A 25,076-nucleotide genomic window follows, 5' to 3' on the forward strand; every position below is an offset into this window, starting at 1 on the left:
AACAACCAGCATAGGAAAAAGAAAAACAAACACAACTAGATAAGTAGATGAACTAAACAAATAATTATCATACTATAGAGTATAATTTATATAAAAAGATATTATTGATTAATCATTATTCGGTATGCATCCTATGCATCGCATTCTGGCTAGAATAAGAAGACAAAAATTACATCTCATCGGTCTATCTGTATGGATATTGCTTAAGACAAATAATTTATGAGCTATCTCTGATAATATATATGAAAAAAAGATCAAATCGTGATAAATTAAGAACGGTTAAAAGATGTCCCTAGAGAATATTACACATAATATACCGTTCCTATATTACTATATATAAATGCTTACTTTTAACATAGTCATGAGATTATTTTTTTATCATTGTTAACTGTATTTAACTATTTTAAATTACTAAATTGAGCGTCCAATGAACCAATTTGGAAAATCTCTCAATCTCTTTGGGAGCTCGAAGTTTTCATCTTCATATTTTCACTTTAAATATATCTTAAATAATTCTATACATATAAGTCCAAATCACATTGAGCTAATTTGATGCCAATAACATCTTCATTAAACCAAAAGTAAAAGTTCCTTACTAATTAAATATAACTAGATAAATTATTTTATAATTTAAACATGTTATCAAGGTTGGGTGATATTAATAGCCTAATATATACTCTCACATACTCTCGTATTACTCAATTGTTGTAGAGGCATGAAGCAAACAGCTAACTGTGTTGTTAGGTTGGGATGTGACACCATGGTTCTATTTTTTTTTCTTTTGAATGAGCTTATTCCTTCATATTTAGCTTCAATTTTGGACAAGATCACATTTCATAGGACACTAAAGCATTAATATAATTTTCTTTTGATAAAAACATGCATGTGAATAATTAATATGAGAATTATCTATCAGAATATATATATATATATATATATATATATATATATATATATATATATATATATATATATGATTTGGGGCCCATTTGAAGAAAGTGTTATCCAAGAAAAAGATGGTTTCACATTGACAAAGAGGTATAAAAAAAAGGAGGAGTGAAGAAAAAGCTTCAAGGGGTGGGAAAAGAGAGGCGGCTCAGTAATGGGGGGCGCTGACTTGCTGACTTAGAAAGGAAGCCTTTGGGTCCTCTTTGATGATCTAACGAAGGTGTCTATTATTTTAGTTGATAAAAAAATTTTGATAATTTGTAATATAATTTTTTGTGTTTAAAATTTTTCTTTATTAGTTATCTTTTAAAATATAAAATAAAATTAGTTTATTTTTTAGTCTTTATTGAATATTCTTTTTCGTACAGATATTTTACTTGTGAAATGGTGGTGATAGTACAACAAAGTCAACTTTGATCGTCAATTCGACTTCGCTCATGCATTCTATTCACATCTTCTCCATTAGTTACTTCAACACCGCGCATGAGGTCGAAAGTAGGTTGACTCACTCCTCTACAAGTGAGTTGGAAGAATCCGCCAAGCTCTCGAACATTCATGCAGTGCATAAATCGTGACAACCTCTACGTACTCTGGTCAACATTGGACCTCGTGGTGATGAATCAGAGATGCAATGGTCAAAATTGGACGAGTCGGGAATCAGGACGAAGATGACGCGACAAAAGCGACGGATTAGAGTCACAGATCGTCGGAAAACCTGTGTGCTCCGCCGAGAACAGAGCAGTAGGTTTTGCACTCCCGTGGTGACTCACGTAGAAGAAGAAACCGGACCACGCTACGTCTCATGCCTGCCTGCACCCGTTTCTAGAATGGAATGGGGATGAGTCGAGTAATATATTATATATACTTCTTATATTTTATCTAAAAAATAAAAAAGCCATCCGCAGGTATTACGTAAATGAGGGTATATATATATATATATATATATATATATATATATATATATATATATATATATATATATATATATATATATATATATATATCCGTACGTGAAGATCAAATCGGATTTGCATGAATTATTGAGTCAAAAGGAGGGGGGAGGGGGTTATGGGGAGACATTTACGAAAAATACCCTTGGCGTCTTTAAGACACCGTCTTCGCTCCACCTCTCGCCGCCAACGTTTCGTCGTCTTCTTCTCCTGTTGCTGTGGTTGTATTGGAATCGTCTTGATCGGCCATGCCGCAAGTAAAAGATCTTGAAGCCCTCGTGTGTGGCGGCGGGGAAACCAAGGTGGCCTGCGAGACCCAGATCGGGGCCGATGACCCGGACCTCCCGCCGGAGTCTATCTTGGTGCGGATCGGCAGCGGACGCGAGCTGTTCTGGGCAGAGGTGGGCGGCGCCGCCGTCTACGAGCGCGACGACTCGACCAAGGGGAACACGAACCCGAAGGCGCAGGCGCAGCAGCAGCACGCTAACCCCGCCTCCAGGCCCCGATCCAACTCGCAGCGTTTCTCCGGCGGCCTCCAGGCGAAGCCCCCCATCATCGGCATCCCCGGGAAGATCCAGCACCACTCCGGGTACCTCGGCCGCAGCGGCCGCCGCCCCGCCAACGCCCCCATCTTCCCCAAGAAACCTCCTCGCCCCGACCGCGGCGGAGAGGGCCGCAAGTCCGCGCTGCCCGACGAAGAGCCGGGTTCGCCCAAGGTGTCCTGCATCGGAAAGGTCCTGTCCGAGAGGGAACGGGACCGGTACCGGAGGCAGTGCCGCGGACCGCCGGAGCAAGAGGAGGAGGCGGCGGCACCTTCCGGCTGTTGGGCGATGTTCTTCTGCGGTGGGACAAAGCAGCGGCGTAGGAGCGCCGCGTCGGAGACCGTGCCGGTGGATTCGCCGGCCAAGGCGGCGGTGGATAGGAGGACGGCGGCGGAGCCACGGTTGGAGGTGCCGGGGCTAGGATCGATGATGCGGTTCGCGTCGGGGCGGCGGCCGGCGTCGTGGGGCGGGGACGGGGACGTGTCGGTCGACCTGGGGCCGTTGGATGGGGAGGCGACGGAGCTGGGCGGGCGGCGGTCGTTGGGGTCGCGGGAAGACGCGGAGCGGTAGCGGTAATACCGGCCTCTCCCTCGCAGGATTCTGATGCTGTTTCTGTTTCTGTTTCTGTTTCTGTTTCTCTCTACGCCCCGCACGCAATGGTTGATACGTACTGCTGTTTTTGTTTTCTGTTTTTGTTGTGTGCTTTTGGTTTGTTGTTGTTGTCCCCTATTTCGGCGGTATTTAGTGTGGGGGGGGATTGTAAATACGCGGACAGACGCGTGGCTTCCCCTGTTTTGCTGCTTGCTTCATGTAATATAATGATACTTGTCTCAATCTTACATTTGTTGGGAGTTTCTTTTTACTTGGAATCAACGTCAATCAATTAAGAAAGAAGACAATATCGTGAGTTATCTCAAAACTATTCCAGGATGAGATGAGATGAGATGAGATGAGATTTCAAGGCTCAAACAAGTTGTGGCCTGCCGGTAGATTGCATTCTTGTGGTTTTAGCTTATCATCTATATAAAATATTTGAAATACCGAAACCATTCTGCAAGACAAACACTAACAATACTAAAACGTAATTCATTTTTCATTAAATTAAACTAAAAATTAGAAAAATTCAATGGTGTAATTATTTATATTATATTTTTCTTCGATTGTCAAAGTGTGATGTGAGTCGGACAAACATATTCCAAATTGGACTACTAAAACCTCTAAAATAAGGAAATTTTGAAATGAATAATGAAGAAATTATTGATATTATATTTTCCTTTAATAGTTGAAGTCCGAGTTGAGCTGCACAAACTTTACAGTGATAAGCTCGTCAATGAATTGTGTTATACTCCATTGTAGAATTAAGCATGACACAATTCTTGGAATCTTAATCGAGTATAACCTAGCAATATTAAAAAATTATTCTGTAATTTTTTATTAATTTTTACAGACCCTTTTCTCTGGTGATCGAGACATGTGTTACAAAGTACCCTACCCAAATCTCTCTCTCTGGAGAAGATGCCACGCTACGTGAACTAAAAAGACTAAATGGAGAAGATGACAAACGCAGGCAGATGAACGCAATGACTAGATAAGACGTCTCCAGCAGTGATAGGAACACAATTTGGTGGTGTAGGCATCAAAGGAGAGGAATATGAGCACAGGTAGGAGACCATAATGCAACTACTTCCAACTACATTGAGTCGCATAGAGAGATTCCAACAGTGAGACTTCTATGATAGAAAGCATTTCAAGTATCACTCGCTGCATATTGAAATCAATTATTGTCGAATCTTAGATTTCATATAAAACCAAATCAAAGATGGGAAGAGACAAAAACGTAAAAGGCAAACTCAACTAACGTGATTGGAGGTTGGAAATACAGGATAATGGATCATATGATCAATGATTCGAAGATGAGGATTTGCTTAATACCAACTAAAGTTAACTGTGAAATGAAATACCATAAAATTGATGGAAATCACAGCATCAAAGCAATTCCTGTAGCTTTCATCATAATAAAAGCTGAATGTTCACCTCAAAAGTAGCAAAGCACATTCATAAGTTATTTTTCGGCAAAATGACAGATAAAGCAATTCACCATTCAAAGCTACATAACTGTTTATAACGACCAAACTACGTCCCAAAACCACTGGGAATGAACTTGATGCAGATGAAGTTGATGAACTACAGTCTCCTTCCTCTTCTTCCACCCTTTCTGCGCGTGCTGTCTGTTGGAATCGGAGTTACATCCTCTGCAACCGAGAGAACAAACTCACTTTAGAATAGTAAAGACTTGCAAGTAGCAACAATCATCAAGAAAAGAGCTTGTTATGGCCCTCTGACGAATGATATGCTACCCCAGAGAGGTGTATATATGCAGTGTGTAAAGATGGCACTTTGCTGATTTCATACACAGAAAGCATTTCTTTATCAAGAGTTAATCCATGTTACTCCGGCATACTTTGGTACGCCGGACCAACACTTTCACTTTAGTTAATTAGGCACCACCAGAATCAGCATGGTGTAGTTTATATGGAAGACCTTGAAGGAAGATTTCCAACATATAAAACATAGTAACAGTGTGTAGTGATGTTTATGGCATACCAATAAGGGTTTACCCACCAAGTATGCAGAAGCATTTTCTGACAATTAAATAACTTCAGGTAAATCAATCTGACAAATTTGAACATCCAAATCAGCATGACTTGTCCGTTGAAATTATATTCTACATCCAAATTAAATATTTATGCAATAGCTCTCAAATTTAATAACTGATTTTAGTGATAATATAAAAGAAATGGAACATGTTCAAGTAATGAATATCACATCTACCATACTACTAAACATTAGAAATAGTGGAAAGAGAAATAAGATAAAACATACATTGGAGGTGCTTGCATTTTCATGATATGTGAAACACATGAGCTAATAGATTTCCCATGCATGGCAGTGCCACACAGAGGATGCAAATAGTGAAAGAGATCTAGCAATATATGCATTTGTACCGCATAAATGGCTAACATAGACTATATTTACGTAACACCAACAAGTAGTTTGAAAAAAATGATACCACAATAATAAGATTTCTGAGTGTATACCACATCAGCAATATTTGTCGTACATACCCTTTTTAAAATCATGTTTTTGTACCAATAATAATTCACACTTAACTACCAACATATAGAAAAGTATCTCCCAATTCAGGAATACACAATGAAAAGTGAAACCCACTAAAATTACTTCTGATAAGTTGCAAATTTAATTTTTTAAGGTGCAAAAGAATTTCTTGCATAATATTAGAAGGCATACATCAAGAACCAATTAAGGTTTCAGAACAAACACAAGTACATGTGAAAGCAAAAAATCTTAGCTGATAAGAGTCTATGACTTTATGCTAATCCAATATGTTAATTGTAAATTGTTCACTGCAGTTCCATCTACTCATCTAGTGACACGTAACAGTCCAAAAAATCAATTCAAACAATAACATGTCTTCAATAGAATCATAATCAGTCCCAAGTTTCCGGATGAAACCAAAAGTCATAATACATAGTTATACAAATTACTGAGGCAAGGTCGACAGCAACAGTTTTGCCCAAGTATGAAAAGGATTATGGAGACCCTTCAACAGTCACGAATCACAAAAATCAAAACTTCTCGACACTCATAGCCACTACATAATTTACAAAAGCCCAAATCAGAGGAACCCCCCAAAAATGATGACAATGGCATCTCAAGCATTAAATTCATTTACTCATTTTCACAGTTACATAGAATTTTCCTACACAACTGCAAGCATCACATAGATTGTAAACAACAAACTGCCAAATCAATATTGGCACAACTAATACTGAGGCTATAAATATGTCTTTAGAAACAGCAAACATCTTACATAGCAAGAAATGCCAAACCAGTTGATATAACAATTGTGGCACACAACAGGAAACAGAGACAGTTTTAAGCAGTAAAATAAGACTTACCAATACGCCCAATTTTCATTCCAGAGCGAGCAAGTGCCCTGAGAGCAGACTGAGCACCAGGACCAGGCGTTTTTGTCTTATTCCCACCAGTAGCCCGCAACTTAATGTGCAAAGCAGTAATCCCCAATTCCTATGGAAGTTACGGATAACAAAAGATATATCAACACACAGATATTGAGATATCAAAAAATCAGAAATTAAAGTGGCTAAATGGAAGACCTTGCATCTCTGTGCAACATCTTGTGCTGCAAGCATGGCTGCATATGGAGATGATTCATCCCTGTCAGCTTTGACCTTCATACCACCTGCAAGCACCAAAACATCAGTCTTATAGAACCCTTTATCCAATAAAAATAAAATATTACACAATCAGAAATAAGAAGAGAGAAAGGGGGAAGCAGGAAGAATATTAGAGACCTATCAGATGTGTCCATGCATGTCAGTAGAAGAAAATGTTCTACAATAGGATATCCAAGATTGGCGATCAACAGAGAGTATTAATTAAGCCATATTTGCTATATCATGGTCAAGCATTGTTCACTGTACCCATTACATTCTATACACGGTTACAGATTCAGAAAATATTTTATGCACAATGATTAATGTTATCATGGTCACGAATTGTTCAAAGTATCCGTTGCACTCTACACATTGTTACTGTATAAGCCTCCCAAAAGAAAAACAAAAAAGAAAACAATTGAAGATCCTTTTCTAAATAGGAGGTCCTCCCATGAACTGCTAAATTACCCATAAAATCATCTAAATAGGAGTTACTTCAGTGAACTGCTGAATTACTAAAAGAATCATAAATGAACTTTGACAAGAGACACATTTCTTAGTTATGCTACATCAGAAAGATTCAATTTCAATCAGAATGTATTCCTCTCCCAAGATACAGGCACTTCATAAGATCATTAGCAAGAGATCTTCACTGAATCACAATAGATGAGCAGCAAAAGTAATGCTGCTCAACTACAGAGTGATTGAGAAATATCAAATGCCAATTAAAAGTGGGCCCGAAATTTGAATGGAGTAAGAACAGGTCCCAAGGAAAAACTCCTTGCAACCACAACATTGATATGGCGTGGTTATGACTCAAAACGCTTCCATAAAGTAAAAGGAAGGCGATCTTAAGGGCCACGCGTAGGATATCAAGCACATACATCAAATTGCATGAACAAATGCAGATATAAAATTCAAGCATTCAAATGGAGTGGTGCATGCCAAGCATATGAAGGAAGTCTGATATTAGTTTTCCAACAAAATTTAATCGCAAAACAAGTATCCATGACTATTCAATTATCACTTCATATTTACGACTGCCCATCTTACATAATGTATCCAAAACAACCATTAATTTTATGACGATGGTTTTTAGGTGTACCACATGCCACAGCTAAACCTAAAACAACAATCCATTTAGATTACACAGCACGAGATAGTCATGCTACCAAAAAAATCAAGCCAAATTGCTAATATAATGATGCGGGAGAAAGCTTCATATGATCTCATCCCATGCACAGAATTACAGGAATTTAGAAGAAACCTGTAATACGAACGAGTGTTTCCCTCCCAGACAAATCTGTAACATGCTGCAGGTCAAACAAAAAATAACAAGTTATTGACGCACAAGAAATCATATGCATTCTATAGAAAAAGAAGCCAATTGTATCTTACAATGAAAGTATCATTGAACGACGCAAAGATGTGAGCAACACCAAACACTTGCTCCCCTTCCCGTACGGCTGGCCCAAGCGTCACATTGTCTTCTTTGGGCTCCCTAGTCTTCTTTCTTCCAGACTGCAGATCCATAAACTCAATTAACCAGCTGAATCTAAAATTAGATCAGAGAAGAACAGAGCATACAAGTTCTTATATGCATAAACACGTCTAAATGTCAGCACAAATACACAATTATCGATCAAAACAATAATCCATAGTCTAAAGATGAAACATTGTAACATCTACAAGATCCAATGACACGATGCAACCATCAAAACAGGTCAAAACCAAAGCTGGAGAAACAAGAACTAGAACCTGCACTTCATTAAAAGAGAAAAGAGCAAGATAAAACAAGTTGAGATCTCTGGAAGAACTGGAGCAAGGCCACAACTCGTATCGCTTACCATGGTTGAAGCACGGGAGGCGAGGGTGAGGACGACGGCGAGAAGTACGGAGAACGAGAGACCAAAACCCTAACTCGCCACCGCATTTTATAGCGCTCCCAGCGGGTCGTGGTGCCCCGAATTACTATAATACCCCCATTGATGGGCCATTGGACTTAATTTTGGATGGGCTTTAGCAGGTTAATTGATCTCATGATTTCATTTAGAACGACGCGTAATTTATATTCATCTGTTAATTTCATTAAGAAAAGTTGCACATGAAGATGTTTATATATTCCGTATATAACACTCCAGACAATATTTTGGTCTAAAATATATATAGTTAATATAAGTTGGTTTGAGCTAAAAATATATAGAATTACAAAATATTTAACTACTTGGATGAATTTTTGAAAAAAATCTTGTATATTTGATAAATTTCCAGTGTCCCAATTTTAAAAATTATCGTAGAATTTTTTTTATTAATGATTTATTTTTACCTCAGCTCAGATCTGCCTCTACGTCTATTACGTCGCCACCTTATACCACCTGCCCTGCTCAAGCGAGGGTCGTCCTGCTCATGCAAGGGTTGTCGTCATCTTGTACCACCTGCCCTGCTCATGTGAGGGCCATCATTGTTGCTTGTGCTCTTGCTCGTGTGACGATTATCGCTATAGAACCCCCTCTCCTTTCACACATGAGGGCAAGGCAATTAGGGGCGATGTAGTGCAGAGACACAGGGTAATGATATAGGAGTAAAATAATCTTTTTATATGATCAAGGGTACTATGCTAGAATTTTTTAGGAATTCACTCTAACTACTTTTAATACTCTTTTTAAGATTAATGAATTAAAATAATTTTTTTCCCTCCAAATATTAAGCTTAATTTTGAAAAATTTTAAAAAATAATTTAAACTTTTACGAGAGATGTAGGATTTAGAACTATAATATTCAAATCAATTTTTTAATCTAAGATGGAATGTTGATTCAGAGCCAACTGAGGCTTTCTGCGTTTATCTTAGTTTAATTTTGACTAATAATTTTTTTATCTGACTTTGAGATCGTTAAACTATATAAAATTATATCATGGGCATTCATGACAAATGCCTTTCTTATGCTTAAATTATTATGGGGTTTAGAGTATTCAAACAAAAGTTTAAGAATAGTATTTAATTATATTATGGGAATGCATTTGGGAGCCATTTTTACAACAGGCTCACAAAGCTATTTAAACTCATAACTAGTATCGATTATGGGGAGTAATTACGTGTCTCTGTTAGGCTCGATCGTGATTATGCCACATGTGAATCCATAATACGATAATAATCTTACTAATTTGATTATATGATATCAATATGTCATCTATGTGACGTTAAAATATTAGATACATATTGATTGCGTATTCTTGGGATATCGGATCATATATCTCCCGTATGCTTGAAGTATCTGATGACTGTCGAGTATAGATATCGATCATCTTCGTTCCATATCAATCTTAAATATTTTAGATTTTTTTTTTCAAGATCAAGGAGTTAATATATATTCTCTCTCTAAGTGTTTAGTTTTGTCTCAGCAAAATAAACAAAAATTATAAAAGAAAATTGATGGCTATAGAAAAATATATTATACCTCAATATTGAGTTTTGTTTAGGAAAAAACATAAAATATACTAAATATTAATTCCGATGACAGCTGTGGGATTTGAACCCACGCCCTTTCGGACCAGAGCCTAAATCTGGCGCCTTAGACCACTCGGCCAAACTGTCACTTGTTGATAATGTTTAAAGATTTTTATTATTTAATAATACATCTGTCGAGAACAACACAACAATAGTATACGAAGAAATATTAATGTGAACATATTCTTCTCCATTGTTCTTCCTTGATATAAGCTTCGGTTCAGAGAATCTCCACACTGTTATGGCCTGTCAGTTTTCCCTTTCAATTACTTAAAGTCTACCATCCTTTCATATTCTGAACTTAAGACATGAGCGACAAAGAAATAGACAAGTTTGAAAAAGCTCCTGTCGATAATAATCCATAACGATTGATAGGATCTGTTCAAATAAATCTATCATGAACTATTAACCATGGCGGTCGATAGGCCCAAATCACCCATATGTTGTTGTCTAGATTCAATCATTTCTTTTCACGTCAATGTCTCTAAGGTGATTATCTGACGAGCAAGATTGGTTATCAACAGTCATGTCTAAAGAGTTTGGAGCACTAAAATACAAGGTTTTGAGAAAAATGATGAACCATCATGTCTAAAGAGTCCACCTAAAATCTTCCTCATGCAATGCAAAGCACCACAACAGTCCAATGCCAATAAACTGTTGATTTGCATCTTCAACATTGTGGAACTCTGATATTTTATGCAGATGCAATCACATAAAGATGACTGACTGATACATAACATCAACTTCTCCCCTTGTGTATCGATCTGCACTAGTACAAGACGGCCTGCTATAATTTGATGTGGTAACCCTGCAGAAGCTCAAATGCTGGAATATTGAAGGAAGGTGATGAGCCTTGTTCGTATCATCCCTCCCTCAATGTAATGCCTTGTCAGATGGTAACCTCAAATTAACTCCTCTACAGCTGATCGAGATCCATGAACACTATCTCCGGGTTTATGGTTTACCCGTGCGTTTCTGCCGGTCTTCCTTGAGATTGCTTCGACTTCATCAGCTGCTTCCTCGTCTTCCTTGCCTCCGTTGCCGCCATCACCGACACCATGCTCGATAAGTTACGAGGGAGGCAAGTGAAAGCACCATGGAGTTTCTCCGGCCGACCTTTGCCTCCATGTGAAGAGCCTCTAAGGACCCGCTCTCCGGTAGTCGCTAACGAAGTGTTCTCCTTCACATCGCTGCCATGGAGAGGAACTCTTTCTCTGTGGTACGGTCTCCTACAAGACTGCATCAGTACATGACGCTTACTGGCAATGTCTCCGACATCGTCGTTTCCGAATGCATGAAAACATGGTGCTGATCTTGAGACTTGGTGATGAAATGGATAAGACCAAGCGCAAGGCCGCATGCAATGAGGCGGCACTGATCCACCGTTTGGATTCACTTGCCCAAAAGTGAGGGAAGGCCGAGAAGGATACATGAATGGGACCATAGGCGATTTCCCGTATACGAAAGGGTGGTGCTTGATTGTTGAGGACGATGGTGACTCCATCACTGCGGATGCAGCCATCTGAAACCTCTGTGTCTCAGCAATCTAAACAAGCAGGAGAAAGTTCTCATTTCCATCCCACTAATTCAGCTTGGTGCAGTTGAGATAGATTTAGTTGCAGATGTCAAACCTGCTCTTTTAGGTGTTCGTTTGCGCCCTTAAGTGAAAGGTACTCTTTCGCAGCCAAGTCCTTCTCCTACAATCAACTCCATAGCATCAATCGGAATCACTCAAAGTTGATCACTGCATCAGCAAAACAGTTGGGGAGGTCAAATCTCATACTCTGCTTACCATCTTCATGTTCTCATTCTGCAATGACAAATCAACAACTCTTCTCTTCAGCTCCTTCCTGAGGGCCTAAAAACAGGTCACACAAAGCATAAATCACAAGAATTATACAAGAGAAAACACATCACGAAATCTCACCTGCCGCCGAAGGATGGTCTGCCGAGCTGACTCTCTATCAGCTAACACCCTGGGCAATCTCCTTTCTTCCTTCTCGGCCTGCTAAGAAAGCTGAGATTTCAGTGTAGTTATCAAGAGGATCATAGCAGATGGGATACAGAAACTTCTACCTCAGTCGATCTCTGTTTCGCTCTGCTACCATTCGGGAAAGAGTGATCACTGGGAAGCTTGATCCTTGATGCAACCGATTCAAAATCATGTTTGATCTGTGCTCGTTCTTCCACTACATTGTCTGCAGCAGTGTGACTTCCACCACAATTGCAACCAGCACTTGTATCCTTTAGCAAAGACATTCATGAGAGCACCACAAACTTTGTGAGTTATACATTCAATGAATACTAGCCCATTCCGTATATGTACATCAGCAGTAATCATATTCACTATACCCAGCATTCTTATGCAGGAAAGAATAATAAAGGAAACGAAAGTTGCAAAGAAGACTGATTCAAGTTCAAGTCTGTTCATTTGGAATGACAACATTATGAAGAATCATCATAGCACAGCAAGAACAAAGCTGAATAAAGTAACAGAGTACTGGATGCAAATGAACTCTGGTCCTTGAACTCCATCCCTCCATAGCCTTCTTTCCTATGAGAAAAGTTTTTGCTGATTTTTAAGATTCTTACCTTTTGCATTGGTGTCGGCGTAACCAAGTCGGGCCTTTATGTTCCATACATGAACATATGCAAGAACGAAGTTCTCAATATAAAGATAAACACCTGACATGGGCTTAGAAGAAGATGAATGTTCGCTTACTCCACGAAGTGAACTCTCTTCCCGACCCTGCAAGCTCTTCTTTTGAAGCCTACCAAGCAACTCGCTCGTGCGCCGCTTCCTGGAGATGCTCCTGTTGCCGCTCTCGCTCGCGGGGTCCCACACCGCGTCGACCTCCGTCTCCACCATCCCTCGGCCCACTCGACGAAAGAGCGAGGAGAAGCACTGAGACCGCTCCCTCGCTTTATTATGCATGGCCAGCTCGGAGGAAACTGGAAGTATACCGTTGGAGGCGGCGCCACGCGGCGCTGCCACCTGGAGCGTTAAACAGGTGACCTTGAGCACGGTCTCGTCCGTCGCAGGCCGCGCGTGGGTAGATATACATGAAGAGGCGACGCGAGCGTGCGGGGAGCGGTGCATCGCAATGCGTGCTGTCATGGCCTTCGTGTGCCAGACACGTGGACGTCTAGCGGTCGACGGCTTAGCTGCCGCCGCATGCCACGTAAGGATTGATCACCTTCTTTGACTAGCTTGTGGCTACCAGGCCCGACACGTGTATGCCACCGATGAGTCGCCGAAGTCCGATCTGCTGACGCGGTCGACTAAACTCGTGCCGCATCACCCGCCACCAAAGCCACGTGTCAAGGCGTGGCGCAAATTAAAACCGCGGCTTCGCCCCCCATCGCTTCGACCTTTGCATTCTCGGAACCATCCAAGAAATTTGTCCAATCTGTTCCCTAATTCAGTATTACAAATTAGTTTTCTTCTTAAGTTCGTCCTAAATTTGATTATTTGCCATCTAATCCAGTTTAAATAGGAGAACAAGGAACCATCATCTCTTGTGATCATCCTGAGAACCACCTTGAGAAGAGAGTAATCACACATTAAGAATGAAGAATGCTCCGACGTAATATATATAAAGAATGCAATATAAATAAGGACGTACTGTTTGAATCTGATGTGCGGCTAAGGACAGCAAACCTCAACCCAACCATCTTAAGCGATGTGGACTACGAAAGTAGACTATAAAACCATTTGTAAAGATAAGTTGCAGTTGCCAGCACAAAGACCATAACAAATTCATTTATCCATGAGTCTGAGCTAGCTTATGAATCAACAGCCAACAGGATATAAATCCGCATGCAATATCTAAGGGCAATTTTAAAGCAGACATGAATTTATGATGCTTGGTGCATAAAACAAGCAACCTGAGGAGGAAATAATGATGTCACCCTTGCAATTTCACACGTAAAATCCCTGGAAAAACGAAAACCAGTAACTTCCAACCATGAATGCTGGCAAAATTTTTCCTGATGTTACTGGAGAATGATTCAATTTCCCCGACTGAGGCTAATCTACAATTTTCTTCAGCTATTCTGCTCCTGGTCAAGTCTCCTGCGTGAAAATTAACAAAACCCTACGAACTCAAGCTGCTTTGGCCTTTCGAGATGGAGGTCGCCGGAACATGTTAATAAGATCATCGAGGCCCTGACAAAACAGTCGACCACTGTTGGCATACTGAAAGTGGTATAAATGCTGATCCTACCCAGAGAAGATAAGTAAGCATAATTACCCGTGTTGTGATGACAAGGAAGCTGAAGAGGAGAATTAGATAAGAACCCAGTGCTAGAAGTAAAAGAAGGTCAAACGTAACACTTGCAACCTGCAATCAACCAACATGATTTCCGGTTAGTCTGTCATTGTTTGGTTGAAAGGAAAAACTATTCTGAGACTACAGCTGAATGATGTAATTCGAGGAAAAGGAGCATTTGCATTGGACTGGTGCAGCAATTTAAGAAATTTCTATTCACAATCATAAGTAATTAGTGATGTTACACAAAAGTGAAGAAAGAAATGATGGCTTGTCACCACATAACAGCAAATGGAAGACAGAAGATAGTTAAAATATAGTTAAGTTAGTGAAAGTTCAAGAAAATGTTCTTGATCACCTGATATATGTTAAGGGTTGCCCGTGTAGAGTCATAAAAGCTAAACATCCCATCAATGCTCTCATGCTGCAGATGCACTTCGTCCGTATGATCAGACAATTCCTGCAACCAATAATAATATTATTATGTATTATAGAAGATATAAACAAGAACCCCTTATGAATATACTATACACACACAACCCAACCCAACACCTTCACTCCAAATGAAATATTTAGCCACAGGATAACTTGGCAGAATGGCATAGGAACATTTGTAATGATTACTTCGGTTGATAAGCTTTCTGATGGCTATTTTATCTAATAAATATAAATTATATCCACAGGATGCAGTTATACAACAGATATACATGCTTCTCAATTGCATGCATAACAAGTAAAAATGAAATTCAAATTTTTAGATTTAAATGGATGTTTTGTATCATTTTCCACTCAAGGATTTAAATCTCTATCCAGTACCAATGTGGAAAATTTACTGGACTGAGCGGTACATCAACTTGTTTCACATGGTATCATTGAATAAAATAATATCAACAACAAAACGGTGAAACAAAATAATAAAAAATAAAAAAGAATGATATTGTACTGATATCAGATTATATGCTTCAATACAGGCACTTGATCAGACCAATAAATATCAGTTAGTACCAATCAGTACTGTCAAGATTTGAGTCCATGCTTTCACTATCATGATCCCGAAAACAGGGACAGATATGAAGATTTGTCATCAAACATATGCCACATTTATGCATTGTATATTGGACTGCCAAGAACGATACTCTTGACTTAACATAAGCTTACAAAAGGATGCAAACGCACACCAACTACCCACCACTGTCGCTTCTTCGCTTCCTCACTGGCATAGCTCTACCTTCCTCGCTGCCAATAAGTTTACAAAAGGATATATCATCCTTGCTTCACCTATCTCCCTTAGGTCATAACAGTCTTCATCATGGCATTATCATCCGAACTACCATCAGACAAATTTTAAGTCATGATGTCAGGCTGGAGAAGAGGAAAGGATAGATGAAAAACAAAAAGAAAGATGAAATGGAAGGATTTGATATATTAGTGGTTGTGGATATCTAGTAAGAACAGTTTGATCTATATTAGTTTATCTAAATAGGTCAGGTAACCTCTTTTTTCCCCGTAAGATCAAGCGATGGCATCAACCAACAATAGAAACAAAGAAGATGACAATGGTATGACAAAGAAAAGACCCTAGGAAGGAAAGATAAGAGGAATAAGAAAATGAAAGTGTAAATTTTTTCCCTGAACGGAACCAGCCATAAACTAGACCAGCACCAATTCGACAAGGGACCTATGGTTACAGATATCAAGATTTAAAACCTTTATCTGAACTATCTTTAGGTTTAAAAAATTACAAAATCAACGAAAGTGGATATAACTCTGACATTACCTTTCAAGGAATACAAGTATTACATGGTCCTTTACAGATCCAAATATATTAAAGCCCTTAATTTTCAGTTTCAGTGATTTGAAAAGTCATCCTTTAATCTCAATGATATGGTCTATGAATCTACTGCTTCACATGACAAAAAAACACCTTATTTGTCTAAAGATGATAAACATTATGAACTTTCTGATCAAACATTTAGCATCTCTTGCTAGCCACTAGCATATGATGCCCTTTCACAAAGATATACATTATACATGCAAATAACTGCAGAACTTTACAAGACATTTCTTCTACACAGCTTTCATCATAAACTGACTCTTCCTTAAAGAGATAATAGCAAGGTATAGTTTGTCGAAGTCAAATAAAGTACAGAAATAACGAAAGATGGAAACTAAAAATTAGTAATTAAACACACCTTTTTCAATGCGGAAATAATTGGGTCACTTTTTGAGAGAAAAGGTGCTACTCGAGGTGTCCGCGATAAAAGATCCAACCATGATTTCACATAAGATGGGTTTACTGCCAAACTACTATTATCTGCAAAAATCTGGATATTTTTTCCTTCATATCCATAAATATGCCTCTGCATGAAAGTAGAAAACATTATAAACTAGAAAAGCAACACCACTTTATTTCATGAGCAAACACAATATTATGAGGATCTCCAATTTTATATCAAGGGAAGGGACTAATATCAACATATAGAACTGAGAACTTAAAAGATAGGAAGACAGCCAACAATAGACCCAGGAAAGTAAAATGATTGAAGTGAACCAGAACCCAAGTATACATGTTCTGAGCCTTGCTCCATTTTCTAATATATTTTTCAAAGAAAATTTTTCTAATTATATGTAAAATAGATCATCAACTCACTTCTCATAAGCTAAGATCAAGCCTGACCTAAGCCCAGTGATGTTAAGAAAACAGAACTAGGAATGCCATTGCTCTTAACATCACTAGGAATGCCATTGCGGTCTTGAAATGGACATTTTAGTAACACAACAAGTTCTGCTCATCAATTTTTCAGGACTAATCAGCATGGAACATCAGTATGTACAAAGCTGTCTCCCGAAAGAGTGACACGTTGAAAAGTAAAATATATGCAAATAATGGCAGCAAACAGAAAAAGAAGTGCCGCATTGTAACCGAACCAGAATGAAAAAGAAAACATTACCGCAAGACTCTCAGCAACTAGTTTGATGCTTCTATGGATTGCAGTATCATCAACTATATGCCTGCAGCAAAAGTGAATTTTAAGAAAGAAGAATTAAAATTAGATGAAGAGAAAATATAGAACTACATTATCATCTACCTTGTATCGTACAGTCCTCCTGTGCTTTGAAGCAATTCAGGTGCAACTGAAAGTTCAGACAAAGTGACAGCAGTTACTCTTACCCTGGAAAATTGCTCGTGCTCCCATGCTACCTACATCAAAATTTTAACAAAAGTTGGAAATTTTCAATCTTGCAAATCCATATAGTATAAAAACATTTTCATCTAGCTATCTCCAGAAAGCTGATTCTTAACCAACAATTCAAAATAGTTAACCATGCATTTCAAAATGGACATAGCCAACATTTAGCAACATTTTAACAGCATAGCTAAAAATCTAAAATTAACATATTATATACTAAAATAGAGATGGAAATTAAAAATAATGAAAATTGATCCATTAGAAAACAACTATCATTGGTTAATTATAAAATAAATACTAATCATATCATATAAAGACAAGATAGACATGGACAACAGACTCAAAATTTATCAGGAGCTTTGAGGATGACGATAGACCTTACTATCACAAAAAATATTTTTCTAACTGCCATGCAGCTAAATTCTGGGCTGCCCTAACATGTGACGTATAAATTTATTTAAAAACAATTAAAGAAAAAATTATCTGAAAAAAAGCGATGACTGAATCAAGGATTTACTTAAATTTCATGTCATTTCTTCTCTCTATAATAACATCGTTATTTTCTTAAAAGGTGAAGGGTTACTCTATCTTTCCCTCTTTTTTCTTCTTTATATATTTTGTCCCTTGTCTTACATGATGATGGATGATGAACACTGCAACAATAAATGAAACAACCATCGGAAATGGTACACGACCATAGCATTGTTTCCTTCTCTATTTTACAGTCATTGTCACATGATTCTTCTTTGACATCTATTAATCCTCACTTCTCTCTTTTTTGGTTTCCCTCTGTTAGATCTACTGCTTCCTCTTTTGAGGCAACAAATTGACAAGAATTTGATCATACACTGGTTGTGTTCGATCAATTCTAAGCAAATTCCAAGCAATATTTGGCTATAAGATTGAGAAATCAGTCGAAAACCAGATCAATCTTTGATGATATTTATACTAATTGAAAGTATTATATCAAAATCCACTGATAATGTGAGCCATCATTCACAAGTTCAATTGCAATTTTCAAGAATTTTATTCTGCACAATTCAAGTGGTTCATTTTCTGCCACCAGTAAGTAAGCAGATAATGTTCCAGCAGCCAGCCAATACCACAAGAAACAAAAGCATGCTCTTAATCATTCAGAAAAAATCAGCTACCCAATGCACAAACCTCCAGCCACATTCTAAGAGACCTACCATTGTCTGAACCCACAAGGAAACAAAAGTTAGATCATGTGAAGAAACATTGGAATGAAAGACCATCTACCTCCTGCTTATCTAATGAACATAAATTTAAGAATTTACTGTGATACACAATCTAATTTGAGTGCCAGTCAGCTGCATCTCCTTTCACTAAATGCCTTTTGAATTATATAGAAGTATCATAAGAGTGTTCTACAATCCTTCATGTTTAAGCTAGAAACATCTAAGTTCACTTTGTTGCATCGGTCTATAGACCTTCTCCTGCAACCTTTTTGCCTTTAGGCATTTTGTGTCCAAACATTGTACTCACAACTTTCTTGAACAACTGTTTCCATCACTTCTGTTGTCTGAGGGCACAACAGGAAAATTTGATAAGACAGCACCAAGTAAGTTGCTAAATTAATCTATCATACAATTCTGTCCTTGGAAAATTCTTGCACTCTTTTTCCAAGTCTATTATACAATCACAGAGATAGCCATCACTTTTAACCATTTCCATTAAAATACTGTTTATTGATTTGGCTCCTTGACCACAAACAGAAATCAGTAGAAGTTGTTCCCGCTAGGACATACAATATAACTATAACAATGAAGAAGTTAATTTCCTATAAATACTCGTAAACACATTGAAAGTGAAAACAACTTGATAGCTGCCAGCTTAAAAAGAGTATGAGAACCCGATTAGAAGTCAATGGAAACTTAGACAACTTGGGTAATATTAGCATATGCATAGTATCGATAGATCAAGGATATAACAAGTTTTGAATGCATAAAAGACTATGCTCACTCGTGGATTAGAAATATTGATCTTCTTTTGCTTTATACCAACTGTAACTCCAAGCTCCTTTGCAACTTCTGAAAAACTCTGTCATCAAAGAAACTCATTTTAGTAAATGGGATAAAGGACTATCATTTTGATCTGAATAATACATGATTCACCTCATAAACTTGCTTTATGTACACATTTTCTGGAGGCTTAGACACATGCAGCCACAGCTCATTGTTCCATGAACCAACACTATTCAAGCAAATAGCATACTCAATGCTCTCACGTAAGCGTTGATCAAAGCTCCTAAGCCACTGAAATCATTAATCAAAACAAGAAAATGATAAGTTAATAACCAAAAGCTAAAACAACGGACTGGTTCTTGCAACTGCAATGGCTTGGGACTTGGAAGATTCAATTTGACCTTCATAGTTCCATTGTAGTTATAAGGTCCACCAGATGTTAAACCAAAGAGAAGATTGTATCTCCCTCGGGTCTTTGGACTTGAATAAAGGCGTGAAAAGAGTCTTGCAATCTCCAAGAGAGCCACAACCCCACTTCCGTTACTATCACTTCCCACAGAAAGTGCCTTCAAACATTAGGTACATTAAGCTTAGAGTTAAATCATAAAAATATCTGAAGTATTAGTTATATAGATAGTCTCATACCGGAGCAGCACCAAATGTGTCATAGGACGCAACCACAGCAATTGTAGGGAGTTGAGTGGTACCATCTCCTACAAGTCCTGGTAACCACCCCTGTTACATATGACAATGTACCATAAGTTTTAACCATTTACAAATACACTTTTGGGAATGGATGTCTCAATGTCACTTACACTGACAAAGTGAGGTCATAGTGTATAACACAAATTACTAATGCAGAAGCAGAACCAATAAAATGAGAGGATATTAAGGCCATTATACATCCTCTTATCACCTAAAGCTTAATCTCAGTATTTATTAATGACTTAACCAGTGAGAATTGGATTTGCAAGGTGATTACTTGTCATCAAGGACCATGCAGTAAGAAACTCTTCTCCTTCCATTAGTGTGTCATGATCATACTCTAATTGTAAAGAAGAATTCGAACCTGAATGTTTGTGATTGTTGGAGATGATGCTTTTCTAGGTTCCGGTGTTGATACAACCAACTTGTAGCTGCAATATCTCACGCAGAAGGAGAAACGAGAAACTTATTACAGTTCATTTAACAAGAAACTTTTGAATAGAAAGCAGGTACTGAGCCTATATTTCTTAATAAGAGTACATGAATGCCTGCCACACTGAAATTAAAACTTTAAGTTAGTGATTTGTATTGCTTTGTAATTAAGAGATCTATTAAGATTATTTACATGCCTCCTTACCATATAGTCTAGTCATGGATGGCTTTATTATGTTCTTTCTGCATAGTTGTGAATATCACCCAACATATTTCAGTCATTTTATGCCCCTTTCACTTTCTTCTTTGCTCTCACTAGATAGCGTGATGGGACACTGCAACCAAAGTGTCATGTCAAACATGTAACCTTAGTTTTGCCAAAGCCTGTCTCATCACTAAAGTAAACCCATGAGCCCTAGACACAAACTTGGTCCACACTCAATCATATCAGTCTTAATCCACTTGTATTGCTTGGTTAGCATAAGGAAATGAGAAAAGAGTAGAGATGAGGGAAGCATAGTTAGGGCTGAGGAAGGAGAGAAATTTATGTGGCAATGTGCCTAACCTGGACAGTTTCTTCAGTTTACACTTCACTAATACCTCATTCTTATTCCCTAGGTTCATAGAAATTTGGATGAAGTAGGTCCAAACAAAGCTTAATCATCCAAGTAGAGGAACACCCAACATAAGCTCAATTTACTTGACAACACTTCTATGTGATCTCATTTAATTGCAGAAAACTTATGTTTCTAACTTTCCATGCATAGACATGTTCTTTTCTCAAAATTTGCAATGCAAAGGGTAGTTCAAGAAAAACAATTTGTCTAGAATGAAAACAAAAAAACAGTATGACAGAGAAAGAAAGCTGTATTTTGAATAAGATTTATACCAGAGAGCTACTTCAAAAATAACAAATCATATCAACCATTATTAACTTAGTATACCATGAGAACTCCTAGGCAACAATAGGCAGCAATTTTGAAATCCCAAAAATTGGCTACTGTGGTTGATCCAAGCCCTAATTATGGCATCCAGGCCTACCAGCTTCATACTCAGCTTTGCCAACTATTACCAAAGGAAAAGAATTGGAAAGGGAAGGGAGGTTAGACACAAACGAGACCAGACAACTAGTGCCTTAAGCTATGTTTTGTGGGAGTATTATAATATTTTAGTTCATACTTAAATTCAATTTCAGGCTACAGTATGACCAAGCAGTCCATTGCCAACTCTGAACTGCTTTGGTCATAGAATTGCCCAATGCACACTCACTAATTCAAGCCTGAGATACTTCAAGCATGGGCTGATGGCCATTGCTCAAATTGGGTCAGTTAGCAGTATTAACTAGATAAGATTTATGTTAGATGGCGACAAATAAGCATCATAGAACCTCTAAACAGAAAAAACAGAAAGAAAGTTCACACAGAGGTCAAATACCTATTTTTGACATAGCCTAGCAAGAAAGATGGTTATTTGTTTTAAAGTCAATTAGTCAAATTTTCATTTAGTTGTATCAGTGGAATTTGCTCAAAAAGAAGAAAAACTGTTGATGGCCATAAGTCATACAGGGCCCTGCTTTAAACTACAGAATGAGAAAGTGGAGCAGCAAATTTGTTATTCTATGATCCACTGCACATTCTGAACACTATAAAAATCAGAACAACTGAGTAAAGGACAAAAGTGCAGAATATCTTCTAACTAAAGCAGGTCCAAATTTAAGCATAGAATTTCAGCCATCAAATCCACTAAAAGCTTATATGTTGGTTATATACCTTTTCAAATGCATTAAAACTAGATATTGCTGATCTAGGTTGAACAACAAAGGGTGGCTGTGAAACAAATATAGATTATTTCAAATGGCCTAATGATCTTAGCAATTAGTGTATTAACTAACCCGCCAGTGGTAGCTGTAGCAGGTTGCCCAGTGGCATCACCTCTTCGAACATCAGCTAGCACAGCATTAATCTTATCATCCTCATAAGCAAAATAAACTGGATACTGCAAGTACCAACAAAAATAATTAGTTAATACTCTTAACAGGCATAAATAGATCCTAACAAGTGACAAAGAATGAAAAGCATAGCCAACATCAATTCCATATGGTACATATAAATAATTACAAGTCCAAGTCAAATAAACAATCCACACAATTGACACATCATGTTTATCAGTCATGGATTTAACATGATATCGGTCAGACCATAGGAAATATGATATCGGTCATCCATCTCAATTTACCAATGCTAAACTTCCATGTCTGAAAGCTAAATATCGTTTTCACAATTTTGAAGTAATGATGAATTACAAAAGAATGAAAATAATTGACCTCCCAATCCCAGCATTGAAGTCTTTTTCCTTGACAGGTCAACAATAAAAACACAACTCAAATTAAGAAGGTTCCATTGAAGACTTTAATTAAAAGGACTCCACATAAGAATTAAAGCAAGTTTTCATTAAGAATTATTGATGTGACATCTGAGCTCAAAACTATCTCCATATCATGGCCAAGTCTAATAATCAGTGGCCAGAAACTTAGTGATTCACTGATTCCACATGATAAAATCCACTTAGCTACTACCTATATAATGAAAACCAGTACATAGATATCATAATATGCAGCTGTCATGGTTCTTCCTGTCGAAGGGAAAAAGAATTTGTAGTTGAACTTGTTTGAGACAAAACCAGTTTAAGAACCAGATTATATTATTTTTACAGCTTGATCAATATTTCATAAAATGAACATAGATAACTAATAGGCAGACAAATGACTATGTAGTTTCAACAATGATTGAAACCACAGAACAACTTACGAAATAAAAATTTAATGAAAGACTTTGCTAGTATTCACATTTCACATGCAATCCCAATTTTAAGAAACTTGAAGTATCGAGACTATAGAGACCAAACCATGACAATCAAAAGATAGCACAAAAAAGGATGGAAAACTTTGAGGTTGAAATAGATGTCCAATGGAATTCATGTAGTGACAGCTGAACAGGAAGAAATTGATGCTCCACTTACTGGTAAGTTGACATGAATGAGCAACTGTTCCAACTCAGACAATATACTTCTCAGCAGACCAACGTTTCTGCTCTTATTCCCTCCACCACTCTTGTGACGAATATCTTGAGGAAGCAGAAGTAACAATCCCCCCAAGGGCTGCTTACTGGTTATGTACTCTAATGCACATTAAAAGTGAATGTTTGTCAATACAAACTTAACAATAAACAGAATGGAAAAAAACTGAATGCAAGAGATTTGGTTCAAGATGGAGAAGATATAATTATGAGCAGTTCCTACAATGTGGGAAAAACTGATCAATTTACGAAGAGCCAGCTAGTTATAGCTAAAGCCCTTCAGCCAAATATATAGGAGCCAGAATAATGAAGAAAATAATCATGCACGACTTAGATAATTGAGCTTCCTAATGTTGACTTATGGTTAAGGAACTGTGAATCCCTATTGCAACATGATCCTACTGTTCCTTTTCCTCTCCTCGAGGCACTGCAGTCACGTCATGTAGAAATTTGTCTAGTCTACCTAAACAGGATATGGAATCTGTTAAATTCACAATTATGTTCAGGCGTAGAGTGCAAAAGAAGTGGCCCGACATTCTTTTGGTAGGAAAAACCAGTATTACCGCATCGTAAGGAGCCGGAAGCCGAGATTCTATTGCAAAATAGATCTAGAAACAATAATGATGTGAAGTTCCAAGCCACGATTCATCACAACAGATCTAAGAGCACGTGAGGAGAGGGGCTCACCTTGGAGAAAGGTGAGATTGAGCTCCCGAACGGGGAGGATGACGACGGTACGGGAGAGATCAGCGCCGGGGGCAAAGGGTGCGGCGCCGGCGTGGTGATTAAGGCCGGCAAGGCGCGATCCGTACGGCGCCCCGGAGAGATCGTACTGGATCAGCCGGTACACGTCGACGGCGGTGGCGGCGTCGCCGAGCTCCACGCAGGCCACCAAGATGAGGACGAGCGCGAGCACCGAGTAGATCGAACCCACCACCTCGCCGCCCCCGCCGCCTCCACTCCACCTCCCCGCCATCGGTGCACCCACCCACGACTGCTTCGAAGGGTTGCAGAGAGACAACAGCGGAAAAAGAGGCGTGAAGGGTTTCACGATCTATATGTCGCAAGTCGAGTTGCTCTCGTTTTGACGAAGAGTCGGTAAGCTGCTTCGCGCACGGAGCCTATTAAATGTTTCGGTCGTTTTTATCTTTCATTTTGGCACCGAGAGGCAACCATAGTAGCGTTCAAGATAAATTGTTCCGCAGGATTATTA

General features: G+C 38.3%; 3 protein-coding genes, 1 long non-coding RNA gene and 1 other non-coding gene across 5 annotated transcripts; 1 reads left to right on the top strand and 4 right to left on the bottom strand.

Annotated features, from left to right (window-relative positions):
• The first annotated feature begins 2,028 nt into the window (after positions 1-2,028).
• Positions 2,029-3,302, top strand: LOC135622356 (uncharacterized). Its single transcript, XM_065124129.1, has one exon. The coding sequence runs from the start codon at positions 2,147-2,149 to the stop codon at positions 3,008-3,010; it is 864 nt and encodes a 287-aa protein (XP_064980201.1). The 5' UTR covers positions 2,029-2,146; the 3' UTR covers positions 3,011-3,302.
• Positions 3,303-4,426: 1,124 nt separating this feature from the next.
• Positions 4,427-8,633, bottom strand: LOC103996774 (small ribosomal subunit protein uS11y). Its single transcript, XM_009417761.3, has 6 exons — positions 8,547-8,633; positions 8,098-8,220; positions 7,967-8,012; positions 6,640-6,725; positions 6,421-6,550; positions 4,427-4,692 (listed from the first exon to the last, which is right to left on the bottom strand). Exons 1-6 carry the CDS (start codon positions 8,547-8,549, stop codon positions 4,625-4,627), a joined length of 456 nt encoding a protein of 151 aa, XP_009416036.1. The 5' UTR covers positions 8,550-8,633; the 3' UTR covers positions 4,427-4,624.
• Positions 8,634-10,212: 1,579 nt separating this feature from the next.
• Positions 10,213-10,292, bottom strand: TRNAL-UAG (transfer RNA leucine (anticodon UAG)). Its single transcript has one exon. It is a non-coding gene; the product is annotated as a tRNA-Leu (tRNA).
• A 530-nt stretch (positions 10,293-10,822) lies between these two features.
• Positions 10,823-12,176, bottom strand: LOC108951230 (uncharacterized). The gene is made up of 3 exons (XR_010491313.1): positions 11,998-12,176; positions 11,837-11,902; positions 10,823-11,751 (listed from the first exon to the last, which is right to left on the bottom strand). It is a non-coding gene; the product is annotated as an uncharacterized LOC108951230 (long non-coding RNA).
• A 1,835-nt stretch (positions 12,177-14,011) lies between these two features.
• LOC135622357 (uncharacterized) lies at positions 14,012-24,961 on the bottom strand. The gene is made up of 14 exons (XM_065124130.1): positions 24,551-24,961; positions 23,808-23,965; positions 22,681-22,784; positions 20,722-20,788; positions 20,298-20,387; positions 20,054-20,218; positions 19,803-19,943; positions 19,651-19,728; positions 17,566-17,678; positions 17,428-17,488; positions 16,669-16,836; positions 14,835-14,936; positions 14,459-14,548; positions 14,012-14,373 (listed from the first exon to the last, which is right to left on the bottom strand). Exons 1-14 carry the CDS (start codon positions 24,837-24,839, stop codon positions 14,311-14,313), a joined length of 1,689 nt encoding a protein of 562 aa, XP_064980202.1. The 5' UTR covers positions 24,840-24,961; the 3' UTR covers positions 14,012-14,310.
• Between the last annotated feature and the right edge of the window lie 115 nt (positions 24,962-25,076).

The sequence above is a fragment of the Musa acuminata genome, chromosome BXJ2-9 (assembly GCF_036884655.1).
Source record: "Musa acuminata AAA Group cultivar baxijiao chromosome BXJ2-9, Cavendish_Baxijiao_AAA, whole genome shotgun sequence".
NCBI classification, from domain to species: domain Eukaryota; kingdom Viridiplantae; phylum Streptophyta; class Magnoliopsida; order Zingiberales; family Musaceae; genus Musa; species Musa acuminata.

Coding starts and splice junctions, on each gene's coding strand:
- LOC103996774 (XM_009417761.3), bottom strand. Junction 8,013..8,097: donor CGTTCAATGATACTTTCATT/GTAAGATACAAT, acceptor TTTGACCTGCAG/CATGTTACAGATTTGTCTGG. Junction 6,726..7,966: donor AACACTCGTTCGTATTACAG/GTTTCTTCTAAA, acceptor TGGTGCTTGCAG/GTGGTATGAAGGTCAAAGCT.
- LOC135622357 (XM_065124130.1), bottom strand. CDS start 24,839: ATGGCGGGGAGGTGGAGTGGAGGCGGCGGGGGCGGCGAGGTGGTGGGT. Junction 19,944..20,053: donor ACTACAATGGAACTATGAAG/GTCAAATTGAAT, acceptor TAATGATTTCAG/TGGCTTAGGAGCTTTGATCA. Junction 16,837..17,427: donor TAGTTGCTGAGAGTCTTGCG/GTAATGTTTTCT, acceptor ACTTTCATGCAG/AGGCATATTTATGGATATGA.
- LOC135622356 (XM_065124129.1), top strand. CDS start 2,147: ATGCCGCAAGTAAAAGATCTTGAAGCCCTCGTGTGTGGCGGCGGGGAA.